The sequence below is a fragment of the Miscanthus floridulus genome, chromosome 16, assembly GCF_019320115.1.
Source record: "Miscanthus floridulus cultivar M001 chromosome 16, ASM1932011v1, whole genome shotgun sequence".
Taxonomy (NCBI): domain Eukaryota; kingdom Viridiplantae; phylum Streptophyta; class Magnoliopsida; order Poales; family Poaceae; genus Miscanthus; species Miscanthus floridulus.
Genome location: NC_089595.1, coordinates 88,258 through 112,531, shown reverse-complemented (window position 1 = coordinate 112,531; position 24,274 = coordinate 88,258). Strand labels below are relative to the sequence as shown.

The window sequence follows — 24,274 nt, the reverse complement described above, 5'->3', positions numbered from 1 at the left end:
CAGGGGAGTCTGGTGACAGTGCTGCATCAGGGTAGCATCTTGTACCTGAAAGTGCGCAACTCGAATCAATATCTTGGTGCATCATCTGAAGGCAACATGTCACTAAACAAGTGCGCCAAGCTTGTAGGATGAAATACGAGAAGGCAGGCATGCTATGCTTAGCAAAGTAATCTCTGTTGGTGGAAGGCGAGTGATGTCATTCGTCAATTTAAACTCCAAAACCCTGCAGGCCGGAGGCGTGTAGGAAGCCATGAAGAGCCCGTTGGTATGGTTCCTCCTCTTGAGGAGTCACCGCTCCTCTACTGTTTATCCCAAAACGGTTCATAAGTGTTTAGTCGAGCTTCTCCGCTCAAGTTGCTACTAGAGCCAGAGTCGAGTTGTGCCAAATAAGCCTGGACCCCCTCCGGCTCCGGCTTCTGAAGAAGCTAAACATGACCTACTTCGGAGAACTATATATATAGACCCCTTCTCTTTTTTTTCAAAAGAAATATGAATACCAATCCATAAAAAATTAACGTGTTATTTCACAGGATGTTCATTTTGTAACCTGTTGCATCAATCAACGACCCTAACTGTTGGTGAATAATCACTCAAGCATCAAAGAGTAAATGTAACTTTATTGAATAAGAATTTCATGTCCGGTAAAAATACATGTCAGGAGGTATTTATAGGGGATGGAGTCTCTAGCAATCCTATTACAGTCCCCATTCTACCCCTGAATCTGCTATTACATTCAAGTCTGGCCTTCTCGGTTTCAAAAAAAAGTCTGGCCTTCTCTATTCAAAAGGGCAGTTCGGTCATTACATATTTGGAACTGTGTTTCTACTTCGCCCATTAGGCTTAGCCAGGTGAGACGTGTCTTCGTGGGCCGGAGTCAAGTTGGCCTCGTTTCATTCTCCCTTGACTTCGCTTCAACGTGAAGTGGGTTTGCAACCTTTGACCCTCCGTCTTTGACTTTGCCTTTTTGTCTCCGGCTTCGCTGTTTGGACTCCGCCGAATACTTGTTTATCACAACGCCTCTTCTCTCGTGAACAACAAGGACAATTTGTGGCTTTGAAAACACATTAGTCAAAACTTGTTAACCGACTTCGGGGACTACATTATTCGAGGTTGAATTCCCCAAGACTAAGGCCCTGTTTGGTTCCAACCTCTAAAACTTTAGTTCTAAAAGTTTTAGGCAGCCTTCTAAAACCTCCTAAAAGAGTGTTTGGTTGCACCTCCTAAAACTGACTAAAAGCAGTAAATGTTGTTGAACAAAGACACTTTTACCCTTCTTTAGGAGAGAGAGGGAGGGGGCAATAAATGAGGGGTAGTGGGGGTCCAGGAAGGACTTTAGGAGGTTTTAGGAGGGGTGGAGCTCCTAAAGAAAAACCAGCCTCCTAAAATTTTTAGGGAGGTTTTTTAGTGGGGGTGTTTTGGTGTTCTGTTTCTTTTAGTAGATTCTATCTAGATTTAGCTTCCTAAAGCTTTTAGGGGGGTAACCAAACAGGGACCTAACACTATATCTGACCCATCCAGCCTCATCTGGTGTTGTCCATCCGTGCTTGCACCTCGGTCCCTAAATTAAATTGACACTTTAGTCGGAGTTGTTAAGTCAAATCTTTTTAAACTCGATTTGAATTATAGAAAAAAGAACACTAATATTTATGACATTAAATATATCATTTAGATACATCACTCATCTAGTTGTGTCATCAAACATTGATGCTCTTTTCCATCAAATTCAACTAAATTTAAAAATGATTGGCTTAAAGACAACTTTAGAAGTTGAATTTTGTTCTATTTGGAGACCGAGAGAGTATTAATAAATCGGGTAAACTTTAGCACTATGTTTTTTCTCACTGATTTCAATACTGACTGCCCACGGGTTTTTCAACTGTTGGGGCCAATCCTATATTGCAATGCCACTGACAAAAGGAAAAAAAACAAGAAAAATATTTACCGGAACGCTACTCCTAATCCTGCATTATTATACTGTACTAGATGCTGATGAATCACCGACCCAGCAAATCCACTCCCCTCTGGCCTCGTCTCCTGCGCCGAACAGACACCGAGCCGCCCTTTTTAGCCATCGCCTTCCTGCCACGTGTCGCTCCACAACCCCTGATCGAGCGTCCACACGAGATCCTCACCGTTGGAAGATTCTCTCTCTCAAAATCAAAAAGATTATATCTAACGATAATAATAAAATAAAAATATATATATATATCTAAATAAACGTTGACGCACCGCCGCTGGACGACGAGTCCAAGTCTTGGAGCTCCCGCTTAGGTAAAAATTTTCCCTTCCGCCAGTGCGATGCTTCCGTGTTTTTATCATCTTTTTCCTTTTATATTAGCGCGTTTGCGTTGATCCACGGGTTTGGCACCCGTTCCTTCCTTGCCCCCGGCGCAATCTTAGCTTCCGCGACCTCGCCCCGGCGATTTTCCTTTGCGGTTGTTTATTGCAAATCTTGGGCGCAAGATAGTCGCTGATTCGTTCGGCTTTAAGCCGTCGAGGTGATTGTTTGGTCTGGTTCTGGAACCTGGGCGGGTCTTTGCTCTTGGTGGCGTTGGTCGTTCACGGGTTCTTGAATCTTTCGGGCGACCGGGGTGGAGCTGCCCCCGCCCGTGGTTTGTGAGGCGATTCTTGGTCGGGAGCTTTCCGTTTCTCTTCGGAGGTAGGAGTATGTGATAATTTCTTCCTTAGCTTGGATTGCTGGCTGGTGGACTTAGCATTTAGATAGTCTGTAGAGATTTGTGGAACTAAAAATTAGTGGACAAAATGTGGTGCCAAGATATTTTGTTGTGCCGCCAGGGGTTCTTCTCTCTTGCAATATTTTCATAATCATTTGGAGGACAAAATTACCATGTTATTTTTTTGATTGACCTTTTGGTAGGCATGATTGTTGTTGTCACCATATACAAAGATTGATTTGGTTCTATTCTTTGAGAAGAACTTAAGATTCTAAGTCGAAATGCATTCTCTTCCATCAGTGGAGTTTGTCGATGTGAGTTTTCAACTCAGGGTCTTCTCCAGGTTTGGTTTTGAAGTTAAAATTGTAGCTGAAGTGTATGTTCACATGTTCCTAAACTTGTGGATCCCTTAAGGATTATCTTAGTATTCTACAACTACGGCATATGTAGAAATCAATGAGAATCCTTCCTGCAGAAATTTGCATGCCCACACAGGATGAATTACAAGGTCAGTGACCTTAAAGGATAGAATATGGCATATGAGCCTCAAACCTACCTCTGAGAAACTGGATTTTGACACTTGGTCTATTGTGCCATTTCAATCCTGTATTGTAGTGAACAATATATCGTATCTCAAGATGCTTAAATGAACGAGAAATATTTCCTTATTTTTCCTAAAGTTGGCATGACATACAACATTTGCAAAAGCGGATACAAAAGAGTTACAAAATTTGCAACCATTTGGGTCGATCTTGATGCCTATACTACATATTAGCAGTATATTGTTGTTACCTGTATGAGTATCTTCATAAAGATATCGACTTCCTTAACTAAAAAGAGATAGCTGAAGTGTTAAACAGCTTATTGATATCAAGCATTCCTTTTCTTTCAGGTGGAGTGGAGCTGATCGTCTACTGTAGGGGAAGAGAAAAGTACATTATCTTGTAAAATGTGCATTTTGCTACCTTTATCTTAAATCAAAACATCTCTGTCTCTGGAACAGCAACCAGTAATTTCCCATGCAACCTCTTGGTTGATGGATGTTCCTCCTGTTGAATCAGAAAGAGAAAGTGAAACAGGTAGTCACCCTTTACTCATGGAGCATGTGATTGGCATCCCAAGGGATGATGTTGCTTCTACATCGACACCTCGTCGACACAATAATGATGGCATGGATCAATTGCCTCGTGATTCAGAAAGTTCTTCCGGAACAACTGCTGCGTCTAACTCTCCGAATATTCCTATAGCAAGAAGAGATGATAATCGCCGTCGCCGTCAGCAAAGTCTGAATACTGGCTTCTGGATATCAATTGAACTAGTTGTAAATCTTAGCCAGATTATAGCTGCTATCTGCGTTCTGTCTGTGTCAAGGAATGAACATCCTCATGCTCCATTGTTTGAGTGGGTCATTGGTTATACAATAGGTTGTATTGCAACTCTTCCTCATCTTTACTGGCGCTATCTCCAGCGCAACCAGCTGCCCACTGTGCAAGGATCAAATCAGAACTACGTTCCAGACAACAGCTTTGAAAGTAATTCTTTTACTGGGATTTCGCCACCTCGTGTGTCTGAAGCTGGTGTTGTAACTGTCACAAATGGAGTCTCGAGAAATAATACGGTTACCACAAATCCAAGGTAACATACTGTACCTTGTAGATACATTGTTGCTTCTGTTTATATATTGATCTTTCTTTCATCATCAAGTGTCTATATCTATGAAATATGCTATAAGTTGCATGAGGTTCAATACTTTACATATGAGCTATTAACGAAATGATGCACTGAGCCCTGACTGGTATTACAAAGAGAATTAATCTGGCAAGATGTGTTTTCATGCAATCAGAGGTCTTCTGTAGTTACTTTCCTTGCCCACAAGAAGTAACAGTTCATATAATATGTGGACCTGGTTCAGGAGTATGACTAATCTTCTCAGATCGGATCTGTTAGATAAAAAAAAAATGGAAATAGCTTGGCACTTGGCACATGGCAAGTAAAAGAACTCATTGCAGTAACCTATCTAACATTTTATAGTCCATTGTTCTGGTTTCGTTGCAGTATACCTATGTTAGATCAATAATAAAGGCCATCAGAATCGTAAATATTTTGTTGGTTAGTTTTCTCTGAGTTGCATTCTCCTTGTTGTAGGGCCCAAGCTTTCGCTGATCACTTCAAGATGGCTCTGGACTGTTTCTTCGCTGTATGGTTTGTTGTTGGAAACTGTGTGGGTATTTGGTGGACATTCTTCTGCCCATGATGCACCCAACTTGTACAGGTGTGCTGCTAACCTGCCATGATGCAGTACCTTTGCAACTGATCTAGATGTTTCATGCTGTACTTCATGTTTTCAGGTTGTGTATAGCCTTCCTCACGTTCAGCTGCATTGGCTACTGCTATGCCCTTCATTCTCTGTGTGCTGATATGCTGCTGCCTACCCTGCATAATCTCTTTAATGGGCTTCCGGGAAGATCTGAGTGAAAACAGAGGTGCTACTTCAGATGTTATCAATGCCCTGGGCACATACAAGTTCAAGTCAAAGAAGCCTCGTAACGGGCAGGGAAATGAAGCTGGTGGTGGAGTTTTTGCTCCTGGAACAGACAAGGAACGGGCTGTTTCTGCTGAAGATGCTGTGAGATTTTCTCTTGCCCGCCCGTCATGTTTACTTCACACCTATATATATCTCCTCTTGCGCATGATGTAAAACTGACTCGCGTCCTTTGGTCGGCAGGTTTGCTGCATCTGCTTGGCGAGGTATGTGGACAACGATGACCTCCGGCTGCTCCCTTGCTGGGCACTTCTTCCACAAGGACTGTGTTGACAAATGGCTCAAGATAAATGCGCTGTGCCCACTCTGCAAAACTGAGATCGACGTCGCCCCGACGACCAGCTCCCCCAGCCATTGGCTTTGGGCGCCGCCACAGCGACAACACGGTAGGAAACGATATTGAAGTCACAACGGTAGCTTTATCACAGCTTCCATGATGTATAGTGAGAGAGCAACTTGCCTCCTATGTGTGGTTTCCAGAAGAGCAACATGTAAATTATATAGTGGGAGAGAGATTATGTGATCGATCAATGAGTCCGTACATGATCCAGTGAGTAATCGCCTGACTGAAAAATGTGTCTTTGTTGTGAATATGTGTCTCCTATAGCTTTGTTCCCTCCAAAGTTATCTTGGAGCATCAAGCGTTTGGTCTCTGAAATAGCCATGATCGCTTTGTAGAGTAGTACTTCTGTATAGGCCAATCTGTTGCTGCACAAGAATGATGTTTTTTTCAGTTACTCAGTCAGTTACTCAAGAAACAGGAGAGTCGAGAGCAAATTTGAACATGAACCGGCCAAACAATTGCAAGCACGGGACAGAATCACGATATATAATTGCGTATCAGGAGGGTGGATGGCAACCAAATCTCGATAATTGTACACTAGGAACGAGGAACCTGCATTGCAACACAATGATCATGTTCAGATACATAGGACCATGATTCCATATATAGCTGGTAAGCTGGATATATGAATCATTGGACTTGGACGACAGTTATTTGATCAGGTGAGGTGTTGGCACAGGCCCCAAGCAAAGCAAAGCAACTGCCTAGAAGCAGATCCAAGATATGCAGCTGCATCTGCAGGCAGGAACAGAGCATGTGTGTGCCTCCACTGCCTCAGCACAGCTATGAGCTGAGTTGGTGTGGTGCCCCCTTCTCCGTCGGCCGTCGGCGTGCAGCTGCAGCATGCTACAAGTCTGGCTGTGGATGCCGAGCATCCAAACTCACTGCACCTATCATTTCAAACAATTAGTTCACATCACCTCACGAGCTGAACAGTTCGATGGATGTGAAGATACTGTATTCTGTTTCCGTTTCCAACTGACACAGAAGTGCCAGAAGAAGAAAATCGTGTGTAGTGCTAGCCATCTGTCAACCAAGAAGATGAAAGACTCTTGGAGGATTTATAACTACTAGTTACTGTATTAGGCTATGAGTAGTAGTTCAATTAAATAGCGCGTTAATCTGTCACAACATTGAGGAAAAAGAACTAATAAGCGAGGTTCATAGGATTAGTATTTTTATTGTGATTATACAGAAGTAAGTGGATCATAAATATTCTTTTTTGCCTCTCCAGAGTATATATACAGTCTCCACCGCCAAAGCAAACCAGAAACTGATGGAGAACCCCGGCCCAATCATTGTTGTTGCTTGCCTGGTGCTATACCAAAACAAGACAGACATCACAGGTCATGACAGGCACCATGTCTTCCTCTTCGGTAGCATTCCTTCTGTCCTACTCCTAGCCAATCAATCGATAAACTCAGTGCAATCCAGCAGATCGAAGCAACAAAAGAAGAAGAAGAAGAAGGAGGAGGGAAACAAGTACAAGGAAAAATAAAGGAAAATCATGCTGTGAGAACCGAAGCACTGACATCGCTTTTCAAAAAAAGAGGAACAGAGTAACGGTAGCTACCACTACGCAACAGTAGTATTGAGCAGTGCAGGTCCCATGCATGATCAGGCGTCAGGATGGCTTCAGTTTCTTGACGCCGCCAGCTCACCTCTCAAGTCTCACCACACACATGACACACCTTGCCCGTCATCAGATCAGTGCATGCACGGAGCATTTTGTGCGACGAAGCCTTATCGACACATTGGTCCCAAGGGCTGGGGCCAAGTGTCATTGAAACGTGGACAGTAAATTTGTTTTATTGTGCTGCATGTGAGGTATTTGTTTGCTCTCGCTTATCAAACATTGCCACACGCTACAGCTTGAACCGCTACAATTTCTTAGCCCTTTAGCGTTGGTTCTTCAATTTCTCTTAGCCCTACCACCACATGACAAAGAATCATATAGGACAATATTCACAAATCTTTGGATGTGGAATTGGCCTCTTCTCTTTCCGATATTTGGGCATGCCAATCAGTGGACGAATCTAGGATTTTGTCTCAGGGTATGCCGCCAAAAAATTTTCATATACAATTCGGTAAATCCATTTAAGCAATTCGGTAATAATTATAAAATTGACAACATGATTCGGTATATATGCACTAAATAACACAATAAGGCTTAAATTCATGGATTAAAGTTCAAACCATCCACTAAGTATAGTATAAATAGTTCAAAAGCCATATCAATAATTGAAATAAGGCATAAAAGAGAACTAGAGACTTACAATGCTATTTTTATGACTATTTTATTCGACACTTTTGAAGGGACATAAATGTATTGATTATATCATCTTCATCAACTTCAAAGAAAATATCCCGCTCAATGAAAGTGACTAGACAGTCATCCAGAAGACTATCTCCCATCTTATTTCTTAACTTTGTTTTCACAAAAACCATTGCAGAAAATACCCTTTCAACACTTGCTGTTGCCACAGGTAGAAGTAATACCAATTTGAGGAGCTCATAAACCATATCGTACAATTTGTGCCTCTTTGTTTCAACAAGCTTAACTGAGAGATCAACAATATTGTCTAGACCTTTGAAGCTATCATCATGTCTCATGGCATCAATATAATTATCTAGCTGCAACTCAAGTTTGAGCAAATTATTATTTGAGAACTCCTTTGGGTAGAACTCAGCTAGTTTGCGTAGCTTCAGTGCATCAAAAGAAGCAAATGACTTGGAAGGACTGAAGGCCGACATACAAGACAACGACTCCATATTAATCTCATCAAACCGATTATCAAGATCTTGACTTATTTGATCAATGACACCAATATATACTTCTCTTCTAAAGTGGTCATCATTGGTTTGCTTTTGGGCACGAGCTTTCCTTGCTGATTTTCCATAAGGAACATAATCACCATCCATAATAGGAACTTCAACACCATGTTTATCGCAAAATGAAGTGACCTTCTCAAGAAAATTATCCCAACCATCAGACCTCAATTCTTGCATTATTTTCTTTGCCACATTAACAAGTGATATTGCATTAAGAATATCTTGGTCCCTTCTTTGCAAACACTCAGATAACTCATTTGTATATCCAAGAATAATATACATTAAGTGTGCAAAGAAAACAAACTTCAAAGTTCTCAAACGCTCCGGTCACAAAATGTATTTTGGTCCAATCATCCTTATATGTAGGATCATCCCCAAGATCAACCTAGTACATCATGGATTGCTTCATACATAGTAATGATGCTGCATACAGTTTTGTAATGAGATCCCCATCGAGTATCTCTAGGCTTAGGCAAACCCATCTTTTGATGTAATCTAGTTCCAGATTCAATTTCACCACAGTCAAGTGCTTTCTTGACATTCTCAAGCCTAGCATTTCTAAGCATGTCATGACGCTTACAGAAAACTCCAACAATATTCAACAAGATAGATATTTGATCAAAAAAGTCTTGCAATTAGTATTTCCCTTGGCAACTAGCAACAAGAACCAATTGGAGTTGATGAGCAAAACAGTGAATATAATAAGCAGAAGGTGATTCTTGCATGATCAATGTTTCAACCCTTTAATATCTCCTTTCATGTTGCTAGCCCCATCATATCCTTGACCACGGATTTGAGTCATAGTCAAGCCATGACTAACAAGTAAAGCTTCAATTGCATCCTTAAGTGATAAAGAGGTAGTATCATCTACATGAACAACTCCAATAAAATGCTCACATGGCCTTCCCAATTTATCAACATAACGCAAGTAAAGAGCTAGTTGTTCTTTATGTGATATATCACTAGACTCATCAGCTAAAACTTGCATAGGGCTCATCACCAAGTTCTTCAATTATTTTCTTTCTAGTTTATAGGGCACAACAGTGAATAATTTGCTTTTGTATGTTTGGGCTAGTTAAGGTACAGTTACCTGGAGCATTGTCCAAAACATACTTCTTCACTTCTTCACTATTTCCGGCAAGAAATTTCAAAAGTTCAATGAAGTTCCCTCTGTTGCTAGATTCTTCACTTTTATCATGTCCACGAAACGCCAACCCATGCAAAAGAAACTTGATACACCTAAGTGAATAAGTCAACCTTTTCTTATAAAGACGAAGATCCTCATCACTCCACTTCTCAATATTATAATCAATTGCTACCTTAGGATTTGTAAAGCCAATGTATCTCTCTTGAGCTGCAATATGTGCCTTAGAACCCATATGTTTGCGAAGTGCTTTCTTTCCTATATTCCAATTCTTCCAGCCATCAACAGTAAATGTGTCTGACCCAGTACCCTTCTTAAACAAATAGCATATGAAGCAAAACACAGCATCCTTCTTAATACTATACTCAAGCCAATTATTATTATACATCCAACAATACTTGAATCCCCGATCCCTATCTGAAATCTTTCTTTTTGGAAAATCATGTGCAAAAGGTTTGAATGGACCTTTAATAATATATGCTCTTCGAATTGCATCTTGATCATTAACAGGATATTTTAGAATAGGATGTCTTTCACCTGGATCATGTGGAAGGTGATTGGTGTCATAAACTCGTGGCAGTGAAGACGGTTGTGGCGGTGGCATAGGATTTATAATTTCCTCAACTACTCTCTCATGAATCTGCTCTTCCACCACAGGTTCAATCAAATCAGGATTAGAAGTAGCAGCAGTTGCCGCGGCCTTCTTCTTTGCTGCATGCTTCTAAAAAAGAGATGCAACGTTCCCGTTTCTCTTCATAACTGCATAAATATTACAAAGAACACAATGCCAAATAATTAAATAAATTGCGCTTGCACAATTTAACTCTCACATGCGATTATGGATCACTCACATGATATGAGTACTGAACAAAAGATCAATCAAGATTGACTCTGATGTTGAGAAAAATCCTCCACCTCGCTGCGTGATAGATGATTCTATAATTTTAGAGCTAAGCAATTAGCAATTAAAGTACACATGATTTTTTTTAAAAGCCAAAGAACAAAGATTGAATCTCACCCGAACAATTGTGATCACAAATTCGCCTAGATGCCGCCGGTGGCCGGTACCGCCGTAGCCCGTAGTGCAGCGCGTAGGCCAAACAGGACACGAGGTCGGAGGTCACGAGGACGACAATGACGGCACTGGGCACTGGCCGTGGGCGACAGCCGACGCGTGAAGATCCGTATGATCCGTATTACGGTATTAGCGTCGGCGTACTGGCGTAGGGCAGGGCGAAGACACGAAGTCGAACCGCCTCGATCCGTAATTCCATATTGGCCTTGTCCCGGGATCCGTCTCTGTCGTTGGGCCGCCTGGGCGCTTGGGCTTGACGCTCGCTTGCGATCTCGCGGAGACGCGGAGTCACGGCCTACCTCTCGCTCGGGGCCGCTAGCACGCTCGGGCTCGGCTGTCAGGGACTCAGGTATGCAACAAATACGTATATATACTTGCTCTCACGCAGGAATTGTAGGGTATGCCGGTGCATACCCGGCATACCCTGTAGCTCCGCCACTGATGCCAATGAATCACAAAAAGCTCAATCATAAAGATTGGAAAGAAGTTGAAGATCGTTTCTAGAAAAAAAAATTGAGTAGCTAAAAAGAAAAGCTTCTGTTTTATGGTGGACTGACCAGTCTTGTGAGTAGCATTGCTATGTTTATGATGTCTTTCTTTGAAGTACCAAAAGACATTCTTAAGAAATTAGACTTCTATAGGTCTCCCTTGTCAAGGTGATAGCCATAAAAAATTATAGGGAATTCTTTGTTTACCAAAGGATCAAGGTGGCCTACGAATCTTTAATCTTGAAACCCATAATGTATGCTTACTTATTAAATGGCTATACAACTTATGAAGGTCAAAGATTGCTTCCTTCTTCTCTCCACTTTTAACCTTCATAATAATGATACTCAAATTAGGTTCGAAGATGATTTGGAAACTATACTCTCAAAGATTAATATCCATCTCTATACAACATTTGTCGAAAGAAACACATTTCAGTAGGTAGTGTTTTCAGCTCTACACCCCTAAATATTTCTTTTAGAAGAGCATTAGTTGGGAGAAACAACTTAAATGGAATGAGCTGTTTACAAAGATAGCATTTGTGCAATTGGATGACCAACGAGATTCCATTAAGTGGAGTCTTTCAAAACTAGGATCTTTCACCGTACTATTGACGTATAAGCATCTTGTTAACCAACTTGCCTTGCCTATAAACAAATCAATATGGAAGTTGAAAACTACCCCTTAAAATCAAGGTTTTCATTTGGTTCTTACTAAAATGGGTAAATGAAAGACAATTCATTAAGAAGACGTTGGAAAGGAGATGACTGATGTTGTTTTTCTGACAATAAGGAAACCATCCAACATCTTTTCTTTGATTGTCATGTTGCGAGATTTATATGGAGAGCTTTTAATATCGTTTGGATTGCAACCTCCTATAGATGTCGACAATTTATCTAGAATGTGGTTTCTACACATAGGCCAACATATGCGTCCTCTAATTTGCATGGCAGCAGGTACAATTTTATGGCCTATTTAGCTTTTTAGAAATGATGGGACTTTTAACCAAAAAAAAAGATTATACTCTTACTTGCATGTTATTTTTAGGGTAATACATTGCACTCGAACATCCTGCAAAAGGATAGTAGCAGATCACTTGCGAAGTGGGCCTGTCACACATTGGAGACTTTAGCTATGGAGATCTTCACCAAGCATGAGTGGTTGTCTTTTAAAAGGATTAGTACTTAGTTAGGAACTTCCTTTTTCTTGCTTGGTTTTGCTTTTGTGAGCTTTATAGAAACAGTCAATGGTTGAAATTGCAATAAGGATTGGTTGTGTACAAACCTTTTGCAGAGGCCGAAATAAAATTCCTTTTTTTTCTAAAAAAAACATATGTGCAGTGTCAATTACATGGCTCCGAGTGCCTTTACCAAGGCCATAACTAGCTCTCCGGACATAGTGAGCTAGACCAACTGGTCGAGGACGACTCTAACCCGGAGGTACCTTATCGACTTGACGGAAAAAACATAACAAGATATATTTAGAAAATGCCTCCACCTATTGTTATGGGCTAGGAAATTCATGTAAATCAATCAAGCTCAGCTCATAATATATCTTAAAACTTGCCCCGAAACTATATATAAGGAGGGGTCGGGATTCCTTGACCGGTACATCTAGTCAATAAAATGGACGATAGTTGTGATCCCCCACTCACAACCGATCGAGTATATGACTCGCACACACAATACAAACATCCATATATATGGCGCACCCCTTACCTAAAGCTATATAAATTTATGTCATGTGTGATACTCCTTGGATTTTGTGTGCTTGATACATCAAGTTACACGTCAATGGTAACAAAACATCGAGAACCAGCTATTTTCTTTATCAAATTTTGTCTAAGTTTAGTTGCGATAGAACAAAATAGTAACCGAACAATATCTTAAATGCGATGAAGATAATGTTTACATGAGTGCATCTAGCTATAAGAGTAGATATGCGTTTGACTTGGTGGTAAAACTAGAAATAACCTTTCGTTTCAGATCATAGTAAATATTTTTGGACTGTTGCTAAGGCGTGAGGCCTCCCTGACCAAGGAATTAAACGAGCACTAGTACTTAGGTCCCATTTAACATAGCTTAGCTTCACTAGTGAAGTTGTTGTTTTTTAGGTTTCATCGCCACGAGCAACTTTTTTAGGAAAACTAAATCTGTTTTGGTGAACCGTTCGGCAAATAGATTTTTTATAGGGACAAATAGATTTCTTTATAACACGCTCTCACAAAAATTCACGCAAGCCCACAAGTGTGAGTGAAGTCGTGAAAACTACACCCTGCTCTATTTCATTGTGAGAGAATAATTCTAGAAGCTTCATTCATGAAGCTCTTTGCATAAAGAGTGTTGAGAAAAGAAAAAAAAATCAGGCCACTGGTCCAACCGTTTCAAAGGGCGGCTTTGTTTGAACGAGAGACACACGTGCGGGCGGGCGGAGAAAACGTGGTGCTCTGGCTCCGATCGCGCGCGTGTGATATAAGTATGCTGCTACGCTGATCGCACGTGTGGTCCCTGCACGCACGGCACGTACCGGCGGTGAGACGACCCAAAGGCCAGAAGCAGAACGTGGTGTGCCGGCCCGCCGGACCCGCACGTTAAACCTCGTGTCGTGTCGTGTGGGTGCATGGATAAGGCAGTCGACGACACAGGACACGGTGCATGCGCGGCGCGGATGGCGATCATGCCGCGGCCGGATCCTGTTGCGGGCGCACTTGCCCTGCCAGAATGCTGCAGCCCCACGCGCGCATTGACCGGTCTCTCGTTCTGTCGCTCTTGCGGGCCAAAATTACACGGCTACCCCGGATTTTTTTTACCTGTGACTAGGTCCTCTTGTTATCACCCGTCCATCTCGAATCATAGGGAAGTGCTTACACCCTCGCGTCCATCCGCCCGGACACATGCTTACTGATCCTGCGGATCGGCCCAGCCAACTGGCACTGGCCTCTGGTCCTCCCCAACTTGTGCGCGTAGTCCAGAGCGTTTCCTCACTCCCGATCCTAGTGGTCGCTTCCACCACGCCATCCGCACACAGTGGCTACCTCCACCGCGCCATGCACCCACCGCGGCCGCGATGCGCTGTCCGTCCACACCCACTCTGCCTCGCTGCCACGACCATCTCCTGCTGCGCCCCATCCCGCACCGCGACACCATCCAACCTCGCCTATCACGGCTACGGCATTCACCGCGCCACCACTACGCCGCCGCCACCAGGAGGGGAGGTCGTCATCTATGCTCCAGCGTATTGGTGTGTATGTTGGGCTGTTGTTCTCGACGTCCTCCCTGACCCGACCTTGCTAGCTACCGCAATTCCCCACTAGGTAGGTCGTGGTTGCCGACGATGTCGTGCTTCAAGTGTTTCAAACGTTTCGGACAGATGTTTCAAGTGTTTCATTTGGATGTTGCAAAAGTAGATCTAGGATATTGCATATGTTGCAATGACAATAGACACATGTTACAAACGTATGTTTTGAGTGTTTCAGATGTTTTAGATCTATGTTTCAAGTGTTTCATCTGGATGTTGCAGAAGTATATTTGTATGTTGCATAACGTGCATGTTGGAAGCGTTTGTTTCAAGTGTTTCTGGCGTTTCATACGTATGTTGCGATTGCTTAATCTGGATGTTGCATATGTTTTGCAATGGCTACACACGTGTTTTCAAGTGTTTTCAGCCATTTTTGTAAGTATTTCAGACGTATGTTGCAAGTGTTTCAGCTGTTTCCGAGATATGTTGTAAGTGTTTGTCATCTGGATGTTGCAAAAGTAGTTCTGGTGTTGCACATGTTGCAATGTGCCTGCCACAGCTGCTGTAGTTGCTGGGCGACGTGTATGCGTGTAGGAAGCGAAGGGGGATGGCGGCAGTGGCGTGGACAGTCCCTGCGTGCGCGCTGGAAGCAGGGGAGCGACGCAAGAGGAAAGCGTGGGGAGGAGTGGGGAGGAGTGGGGCGTGTCTAGTAGGGAGGCGTGGGGGAGCGACGTGGGCGGTCCCTACCTGTACGTGCAGTCGACGCTTGCGTGGGCGTGCAGTCGGAGTGGGCATCTAGGACGTGTGTGTCCTTCCGGAACGTCCAGACGCTAGCACTACCGCAAATCATGGGCCTGTTTTGGTTTCTCTTCATTTTTATTATTATAGTATGCATATCTAGATATGTGATATCGTAGGCCTCTATTTGCATGACTTATATATGCCTTGACCATTTAGTATTACAGTTTCAAGTTTTAGCAATTTTTTTTTGCGATTAACTATAGCCACAACTGCTTGATTCAAGCACAAAGCGTATTAAACGTCTCCTAGAAATAGGATCCTATCATATAATTTAAAATGGCTCCATTTATCAAGATAAAATACATTTTTGAGATGGCAAAGTGGGATGGGCCTAATAAGCTAGTACTAGCTACATATATTTCAGGTGACGACTACATACTGTAATTTTACTAATTGTAGTTGCATACCTTTTACCCATTATTAGTAAAATATGTGTAGTAAAAGTTCAGTTGGCTAAGAGTAATTTTACTAATTGTAGTTGCATACTACCTCTGTCCCTAAAAAAATACAACTATGGATTGCGTGCCACTTTGAGTACTTCATATTTGATCAAGTTTCTAGTAAATGATATTTATATTTATGACTCTAAATTAATTTATTATGAAAATATATTTCATAATTAATCTAATAATATTTATTTTATATTATAAATATTTATGCTTTTTTATCTATAATTGATCAAAAATAATATACTAAAATATGATACTGTTCTAGAATTATATTCTTTTGGGGACTGGAGGAAGTACCTTAATACCCATTATTACTAAAAGTTAGCAAAAGCTTCGTACATTCGCAGTCCCGGCCCGGCCGCTTGCAGCCAAGTTCATGTGAGTAGAGTACAGTGCTTATTTTGTGCCCTTCTTGCGTCACCTACCTGTTGCTATCGAAGTACGCCGTCAGTGCTTTTTTTTTTTTTTGAAAACAGAGCCCCTTTACACCCTTTTTCCAAAAGACTACATTTCATTCATGTCTTAATCATCACGTCGAAATTAGTGGCTTGATGTAAGCAATTCTTGTTTTGTATATGCACCAATCGGCCTGCATGCATCAGATCCGAGTCAGGAACCTGCTGGCTGCTGCCTTTTTTTTTCTAACTGATCCATGTACTACCTGAACTGACTGACCCCTGAGCAAGCTGAACGTCACCATTAGCGCACTACTACCGTCTCCGCTGGCAGCCTGGCGTATCAGTGCGGCGAACGGACGGATGTCTCCCAATCATCACACTAATCTAATCACGCCACAAATTCTTCCTAATGACCTGAAACGGACGCTATAGTACGCATACGTCATGGATCATACTAATAAACAACGCAAGTGAAATGCATGCATGATTGTTTGGTTTTGGTGGAACGAGGACAGAATCGTCAGTGGAGGCTCCCCATGTCGGCCTCCCGATAACGAGCCGTCGCAGTCATGTGGGCCCGGGGGCATCGGCCGTGCCTGGCCTATATGAACGCCCTTCCCGTTCCGGAGCAGGCCACCTCGCCATCTGCACCCGATTCGTCCTCATCTTCCTGTACTCTCGCCTCGCCTCACCTGCGCCACAACTGCCAAGCTCCTAGCTCTACTCCTGTTCCTCTTCCTCCTCCCATGGAGCTCGCAGCGTCCGCTTCCGCCTCCGTCTGCTCGGTGGAGTACCACCACCTCTCGGCGCCAGCGGCGGCCGCCGCTGACCGCTGTGGCGACAGCGCGCAGGAGGAGACGGCGACGACGCGGCTCGATCGGCGGCGGAGGAAGCGCGGCGGCGGCTGCGCGGGGCTCCGGCGGCGGTGCTACGCGGTGCTCAAGCAGCAGCGGACGCGGCTCTACATCCTCCGCCGGTGCGTCACCATGCTGCTCTGCTGGCACGAGCACGACCTGTCAGACTGAGCGTGGGCCGGGCCGGGCCAGGGGCGAAGACGGGCCCTGCAGCCTGTTCGGCAGGGGCCGATCGTATACGATCGTGGATTATTATTGCTGGTTGGTTTGGTATGAGAAAAAAAATACTATTATAGCTGAAAATTTACGATCGTTTACGACCCAGCGAACATGCCGCTGGTTTCGCACTAGACCTGTTTCTCGTGTATAGAGTAGGGAGATGGAGGTTTTAATGCGAAAATGATCAAATGCTGGTGGAATCTGGTTTTCAATTCGGTGTGTGTTTGGGCATGAATGAATGACGCGAATATGACAGATTTCTGATTCGACGAAACTGCAATCCGTGCCATGCATCTCTGATCCTCTGTAAATCCCCTCGTGCACTTCACAGGAACTGCAATTGCCACGCTCGTCAGCACATGTGTTTTGTTGGCGAGGGATTGCACAAAAAAACTTGCACTTCCTTGTGACTCCCGTTTGCAAAAGAAGTTTTTGAAAAGGGTGATGTTTTGAATATCAAATTGTCAAAAGGCGGCTGATCCCATATTTCCAGTACAAACAAGCTTAGCTTTGGTAACTTTACCAAAATGCATAATGGACTCCATATTTGCAAGACGATCAAGAACCATATACATAGAATGTCCAAAATTAGAGTTCGGATGGATAAAATCATCCAGCAGAAACCAACTTTAATTTGGGCTAAGCCGGCTTTTTAAACTTCTCTAGACCGGGGAATGGACCTTACCGTTGTGTTTCTCTCGTCAAGATGATCGAAAAAAACATATATAGAACTTCCAAATTGGTGTTTAGATGAAGAAATTACGCTATCGGTAAAATTTCATACCATAGAAAATGACTAACCCGGTTCTGATGGCCCAGTCCGAGATTGAGTTGGAATTTTGACTCTTGCAGGATAAGACCACATATTCTTTATAACTATAAGCAGATCACGACCGACTACAAAAAAAAAACCAATATATTTTAACTTTCTTTTGTCCTAATATCTTTTAACATTCATGGTGCTCTTTGTATCTCGATTTGATGACCAAGGATGACGTCCAAGTCTTGCTAGTCGACCCAGAACAATCCGCTGACATCCTCACCCTAACAAAGTCCCTCCAGAGTGGAAGTTTAGATGGCTCCTCTGCTCCAAAAACTAACCGTTCTTCGTTACAAAAGCATGACAATTATTATTTACTTGTTTGCTGGTAAACCTCGCTACTTTTTCACCATAAAAGCGTATTTGTTATCCACTATGTTTTCCGGTCCATTTTGCATTCCAAGCATTGTAGCGCTTTAACTATGGGACCGATATTCAAGTGTCAACACGCAACATAATGTTTACCACATTTTTATTAGGAGCACAGGCTTAGTTTTTTTTCGTGGGAACTGGACTAGGGAAACAACACAACTAAGAGAGCAATTTGAAAATGATATAGATTTCGGAGAAATATGCTAAAGATAGATTGGGATAGTGAGAAATCCAAATAAAAACATTTACAAATCTTGAAAATATATCTAAAAGCTTCTATAAATTAGATTTAGCTTTAGAAAACTGGAAAAAATACTTAGAAACAAAAAACTCAAAACATTCTAATTAGTGTCTAAACGTGTCTCTAAAACTTTTCACAATAAAAACAAGAGATGCAACCAACATAAATGCAACATACATTAACTGTTAATGACATTCATACCGGTTGCATCTTGCTTTTTAGTTGTGGATTTTTTTAAAAAAATGTGTTTAGGCATTGATTAGACTGTCTTGGAAATTTTCAAATTTTTGGATAGGTTTTCTCATTTTTTTAGATGAATCTATTTTATGGAAGCTTCTAGATATATTTTTATGGTCTTTAAATATTTTATTTCGATTTATCATATCTTAATCTTCTCTAAGGATATTTCTTAAGACTTTTATAGGCTTAGAGATATTTTTTTATAGTTTACAACCTTATTTAGGTGTTTACTTGAACTTTTTCAGTATAAAATGACAAACCACCTTCAAAATCACTTTTAATGGGACCAGGAAGTTAATTTGAAGCATTTTGACTTGAGAGAGGTATTTTGCCCGATTTTATAGTTTGTGGAGGAAATTTCGACTAGAACGAAGGTAGAAACAACTTTTTGCCTTTTCCTTATCGATAATGATACGTAGCGGGCGCCGTCCGTCCGAACGGACCGCTCTGCCCGTGTGGCTTCCGTCCACGCAGCTCGCTCCCCCGCATGCACCCTGCACGCCGCGTCTGTTTCCATCCGCTTGCCGCGGCCGCCTCCACTGCGCCGCCTACCCCGCCCGGACTTGTTACATAGGGCTACCTCCGCCACACCAGTTCGTCGTGCCAGCCGCCCATATGTTGCGCTAAAAATATATGTTGCAAACATATGTTTCAAGTGTTTCAATATTTCAGAGGTATATTGCAAATATTTTTATATGGATGTTGCATATGTTGCAATGGCTATACACGTATGTTGCAAATGTCTATTTAAAATGTTTTAACTACTTTAGATGTATATTGTAAGTATTTTATCTGAATGCTGCATATGTTGCGGTGGATATATACATATGTTGCACGCGTATATTTCAAATATTTCATCAGTTTCTATATGTACGTTGCAGCGAGTGTTTCGTAAGCAGGTGCGGTAAGCTGCCCAGCAGTCGCCGCGTGCGTGATACGGAGCAGAGCGCAGGCGGTCTCCACGTGCGCGGGAAACAGAGCGGGTACGGGCGGTCCCACGTGCATGCGTGAGGGAAAGAAAGAAGAGGTGCGAGAAACATGAGCAACGCGGCAAGCGGCGCGAGACATGGAGCGGCGCGAGAAACGGAGCGGCACTGGACGGTCCTCGCCTGTGCGAGCGAATCCTTGTCACGCCGTTTCTTTATTATACGAAGAAAGCCCAGAACTAACTGGTCCATTGGGATATCATCTTTTCCTTGTCAGAAAAAACCCACAGCTAACTGGCTCATTGCGCTATCTCACCCAACCGTGTATGGGCTTCACCCGTGCAGGATGGCCCGTTAGGCCCGCCCTTACTCAGCGGCCGTGCAGTTTAGGGCTCGCGGCACCCGCGAGGCCGCGACCCCCAATAAGCACGGAACCCTAGCCCAAAACCCCCTTCCTCCACTCACGCCCCTCAGCCTCTGCTCCTTCCGCCGCCGCCGCCGCCGCTGCCGCTGCCGCTGCGTCTCCTCTACAGGTACGCTCGCTTGCCGTCTACCCCCTGCGCCGCCGTTCCCCGCGCCGTTCTGCGAGTGGATGGGGCGCTCGTTTCGTATGGGTGACGAGCCGATGCGCGCGCGTATCTTGCTGCGCGAAGGCCTCGGTTTCTGGATCGATTGGTTAGCAGTAGGCTATGGGATGCACTTGATTGGTGTGCCTGGCGTGTTTACGTGCGTCTAGTGACCATGCCTGCGTTTGATGTTGCAATCTGCTCGAGATCGTCCTGCTGCCATAACGAGGATGGAGCTTTGGCGGCTCATTGATTCTTCTTGTTCTCGTTTGTTGTTTGGCTGGCTCCTCTGATCTGATGGCGTGGGTGGTTATTGCATGTCACTGATGGCGTGGGTGGTTATTGCATTGACATGCAGGTAAGAAGGTGAGGAAGAGGGCGAAATGGTGAAGCACAACAACGTTATCCCCAACGGGCACTTTAAGAAGCACTGGCAGAACTATGTCAAGACGTGGTTCAACCAGCCCGCCCGCAAGCAGAGGCGCCGCATCGGTGAGCTCTTCCCTCCCTCCCCTCTTTCAGCATCCCAATATGTTGTGTGCTTGAATTCTAAGACTTAGTTCTCTACTGATAATTTGTTTGTCTTGCCCTGCAAATTGCAATACTCTCTCAATATCGTCGACAATAATCTGTGCAAGTGTTAGTTTCCTTGCAATTTCGTACATTTGGGATTGTATTTGGTTGGTCATCTAGTGCTAAAAGGATACTGATGGTATCCTTATTGATACACAAGAAATCCATGATTGAATAGTTTGCCATTCTGAAAACTGTAACACCAGTTAGCTGTTCCTTGTTCATACCACAACACCTTCACCTTGTGTCTTGTTACTTCGTTAGTTTGTTACTTAGTGCATACACTAGTGCCAATCATGATGCCACAAGATGCTAATTGACCTCTGCATGCATCTAATTTGCAGTACACTGGTTTCTTTGCTATACCACTGTTGTGCTATCAATGAAGGAATCAAAATAAAAGTTCCCTTTACTTAATAATTGCAATTGTGTTGCATCTTTACTGACTACTTGTGTGTAATTTTCCCCCTCATCTTTCTCATGCTTATTGACAACTTTCTAATTCGACCCTGCTATGTTCTGTATGCAGCTCGTCAAAAGAAGGCTGTGAAGATATTTCCACGCCCAACTGCTGGTCCTCTTCGCCCCATTGTGCAATGCCAGACTCTCAAGTACAACATGAAGTCAAGGGCTGGGAGAGGCTTTACCCTTGAGGAGCTGAAGGTGATGCATTGCTTTGTTATTGTCTTTCCATTTGAGTTTTCTTGATTCATGTTGCTTTCTTGAATGCTCTAGTTTGTGTTCATTGTTGTTCTGGTATCAAACAATCTGCTGCTGTATGTATACAATTTGTATGGCACTTGTTATTTTTTTGTGTCAACTGCTCAGCTGAGGTTGATATGTTCTCTTTTGCATGATGGCAAGTCTGCTGATGTTTGCATGTTTTTGTAGTCAAGTAGCTTGGACTTTTCCTTCCCTATTCTGAGTATCAGTATGGTGTTTACATTTTGTTTCAGATGTGGCTTGATTGACATAAGTTTTTCGTTGATCCTCATCCAGTTACCTTCTGACCAGCCACACTTTTCATCGATGTATTGTGTTACATCCTTGGTGTTGATGTTTAGAGTTATCTTATTGATTGCAGGCTGCTGGCATTCCAAAGAAGCTTGCCCCGACCATTGGCATTTCTGTGGATCACCGCCGCAAGAACAAATCTCTTGAGGGACTGCAGGTCAATGTCCAGAGGCTTAAGACGTACAAGGCCAAGCTGGTTATCTTCCCAAGGCATGCTCGCAAGGTCAAGGTATGGGTAGAAATATTTTCCTGAATGCCTTGCCTAGGGCTGGATATCGAGCCAGCTCGGCTCGGCTCGGTCCAGCTCGAGCTGGCTCGTTAGGCTAACTGAGCCAGCTCGGCTCGGCTCGTTAATATTACGAGCTAGAGGGGCAGCTCGGCTCGGCTCGTTACCGAGCTCGAGCTGGCTCGTTTAGCTCGCAAGCTACTACAAAAAAAAATAGGACACATGTTTATAATGTTTATGCTACATTAATTCCAAAAGGTGACGTCCACCATTATGCAACCATACATGATTAATACATATCAGGTTCATCAAAAGTATAACCATGCAACATAGCTGGTCCATCCATGATCATGCAGTTCCAGCATACTAACTAGTTGCTTGCCACCACAAACTTAGGAAAGTCCACTAGATTCAATGTCAGCATCATCATCATCTCCCTGGAAAACAATCCAAACATTTAAGTACCACAACAATTATAAAATTAAAATTCATATGAAACAGCTGAAAATAAGGATTACATAACAATAGAATAGGTGTACACTTCTAGGTCAGCATCATCATATTCTGGATTCATGGTCGTGGGCTGATAGGCCTTAGCTCGTTTCAGCTCGTGAGCTCTCGAGCTGGCTCGTTAAAATAGCGAGCTAGACTTCCAGCTCAACTCGTGAAAAAGTTAAAACGAGCCGAGTCCAGCCGAGCTGAGCCGGCCACGAGTCGAGCGAGTTGGTGAGCCGCGAGTATTTTGTCCAGCCCTAGCCTTGCCCCTTGAAGACGTCCTGTTTGCTTTTGACCTCTAATCCCTGATCACCTACCTTCAATGCAGGCTGGTGACTCTACTCCGGAGGAGCTTGCCACCGTCACCCAGGTCCAGGGTGACTACATGCCTATTACTCGTGGTGAGAAGCGCTCAGTTGAGGTTGTGAAGGTTACCGACGAGATGAAGTCGTTCGCGGCGTACGGCAAGCTCCGCCTTGAGCGGATGAACAAGAAACACCTCGGTGCCCGCCAGAAGAAGGCGGCCGAGGCGGAGAAGGATGAGAAGAAGTGAAGCAGGTAGACAGTAGTAGATGATACCCTGTTTTTTCTGATGCAGTCGCTAGTGGATGATACTACCGTCAGGTGCTTGTTCTAAGTTCTGTTTTGTTGCTGGGAATAGAGACCAGACTATAGTTTTGTTGCCCAACTGTTTGATACCTGGTACTTGGTGGCGAACTCATCAGCTATTCTTATCTAATGGCTCTTAGGATTCTTGCCAATGTGTGCGTTTCTGAAATTGCTTCATATTTCATGAGGCTTCTCTGATAAGATTGCCTATATCTTACATATATCTTTCTTGTGTGGCATCAATAAATCTGGCTATGTAGTGGACGGGGGAAAGCGATGTTTAGGAGTACTACGTATGGTATTTACTGTTTCACGAAAATTGGGTTGAAGCTTAAGATGCAGGTGTAACATGATACGTATCTATGATTGCCTGCAGCTGCAAAAACATGCTCCGCAAATGATCTAGCCAACAAAGGTGTTCAACTGTTGAGGTTTTTTTTTGTCCAAAAAAAAAAAATGTTGCGGTTTCATCTAGCAAAAGGAAAGCTGTGGGACTTTTCCTCTTGTTCTGTGGAGAAGAGGAGACTGCGGAGTCTACGAGGTAGTCGATGGTGTGAAGCTTTATCCATTCTATCCGTGTTTGCGTCAGAAGAATCTAAATTGTTGGGAAATCTCTTCGACGACTCGAAGGCGCGTCGTCGCGTGCTCGCGTAGTATAAATATACCTAAGCCGATTGCTCATACCATGATCCATCGTACCTGCGGCCATGCGCAATTGAAGCCACACAACTCAACACCACCAGGTTCCTTGTGCAGCATTCTGAGCTCGATCGATCATCAGCTAGTGTGATTCTGTCCTTGCCATGGCCGCCGCTGATCGCAGTGACGTCACTCCATCCTCCAGACCGGCGCCGCCCTGCCACAAGTCCGACGACACGACGGTGAACGACGGCAGCCCACTGGAGCTCGCGCTCGACTGCCTCCCGGCACTGCCCGCGCTGCTGTTCGGCCTGTTCCTCGCGTGCAGCCTGGTCCTGACGCCGCGGCGGCAGGTGCACGAGCACGACAGGCCACGGGGCGACCTGGCGTTCGTGGTTTTCACGTACGCCGACCTAGCCGCGCTCTTCTGGTGCGCCCGCCGCGTCGAGCGGCTGGCGGCGGCGGCGGCGGCGGCGGCGTCATCGTCTCCTGGCCTCG

At 43.7% G+C, this 24,274-nt stretch overlaps 3 protein-coding genes and 1 pseudogene across 3 annotated transcripts; 3 read left to right on the top strand and 1 right to left on the bottom strand.

The window, feature by feature from the left end:
* The first annotated feature begins 2,208 nt into the window (after positions 1–2,208).
* Positions 2,209–5,808, top strand: LOC136511960 (E3 ubiquitin-protein ligase At1g63170-like; annotated as a pseudogene).
* A 2,044-nt stretch (positions 5,809–7,852) lies between these two features.
* LOC136513547 (uncharacterized) lies at positions 7,853–8,674 on the bottom strand. Its single transcript, XM_066507527.1, has one exon. It carries the CDS (start codon positions 8,672–8,674, stop codon positions 7,853–7,855), a length of 822 nt encoding a protein of 273 aa, XP_066363624.1.
* Positions 8,675–16,626: 7,952 nt separating this feature from the next.
* Positions 16,627–17,310, top strand: LOC136514224 (small polypeptide DEVIL 8-like). Its single transcript, XM_066508201.1, has one exon. It carries the CDS (start codon positions 16,729–16,731, stop codon positions 17,005–17,007), a length of 279 nt encoding a protein of 92 aa, XP_066364298.1. The 5' UTR covers positions 16,627–16,728; the 3' UTR covers positions 17,008–17,310.
* Positions 17,311–20,025: 2,715 nt separating this feature from the next.
* LOC136512935 (large ribosomal subunit protein eL13z-like) lies at positions 20,026–23,289 on the top strand. Its single transcript, XM_066506939.1, has 5 exons — positions 20,026–20,187; positions 20,579–20,712; positions 21,323–21,456; positions 21,878–22,036; positions 22,857–23,289. Exons 2-5 carry the CDS (start codon positions 20,604–20,606, stop codon positions 23,079–23,081), a joined length of 627 nt encoding a protein of 208 aa, XP_066363036.1. The 5' UTR covers positions 20,026–20,187; positions 20,579–20,603; the 3' UTR covers positions 23,082–23,289.
* The last annotated feature ends 985 nt before the right edge of the window (positions 23,290–24,274 follow it).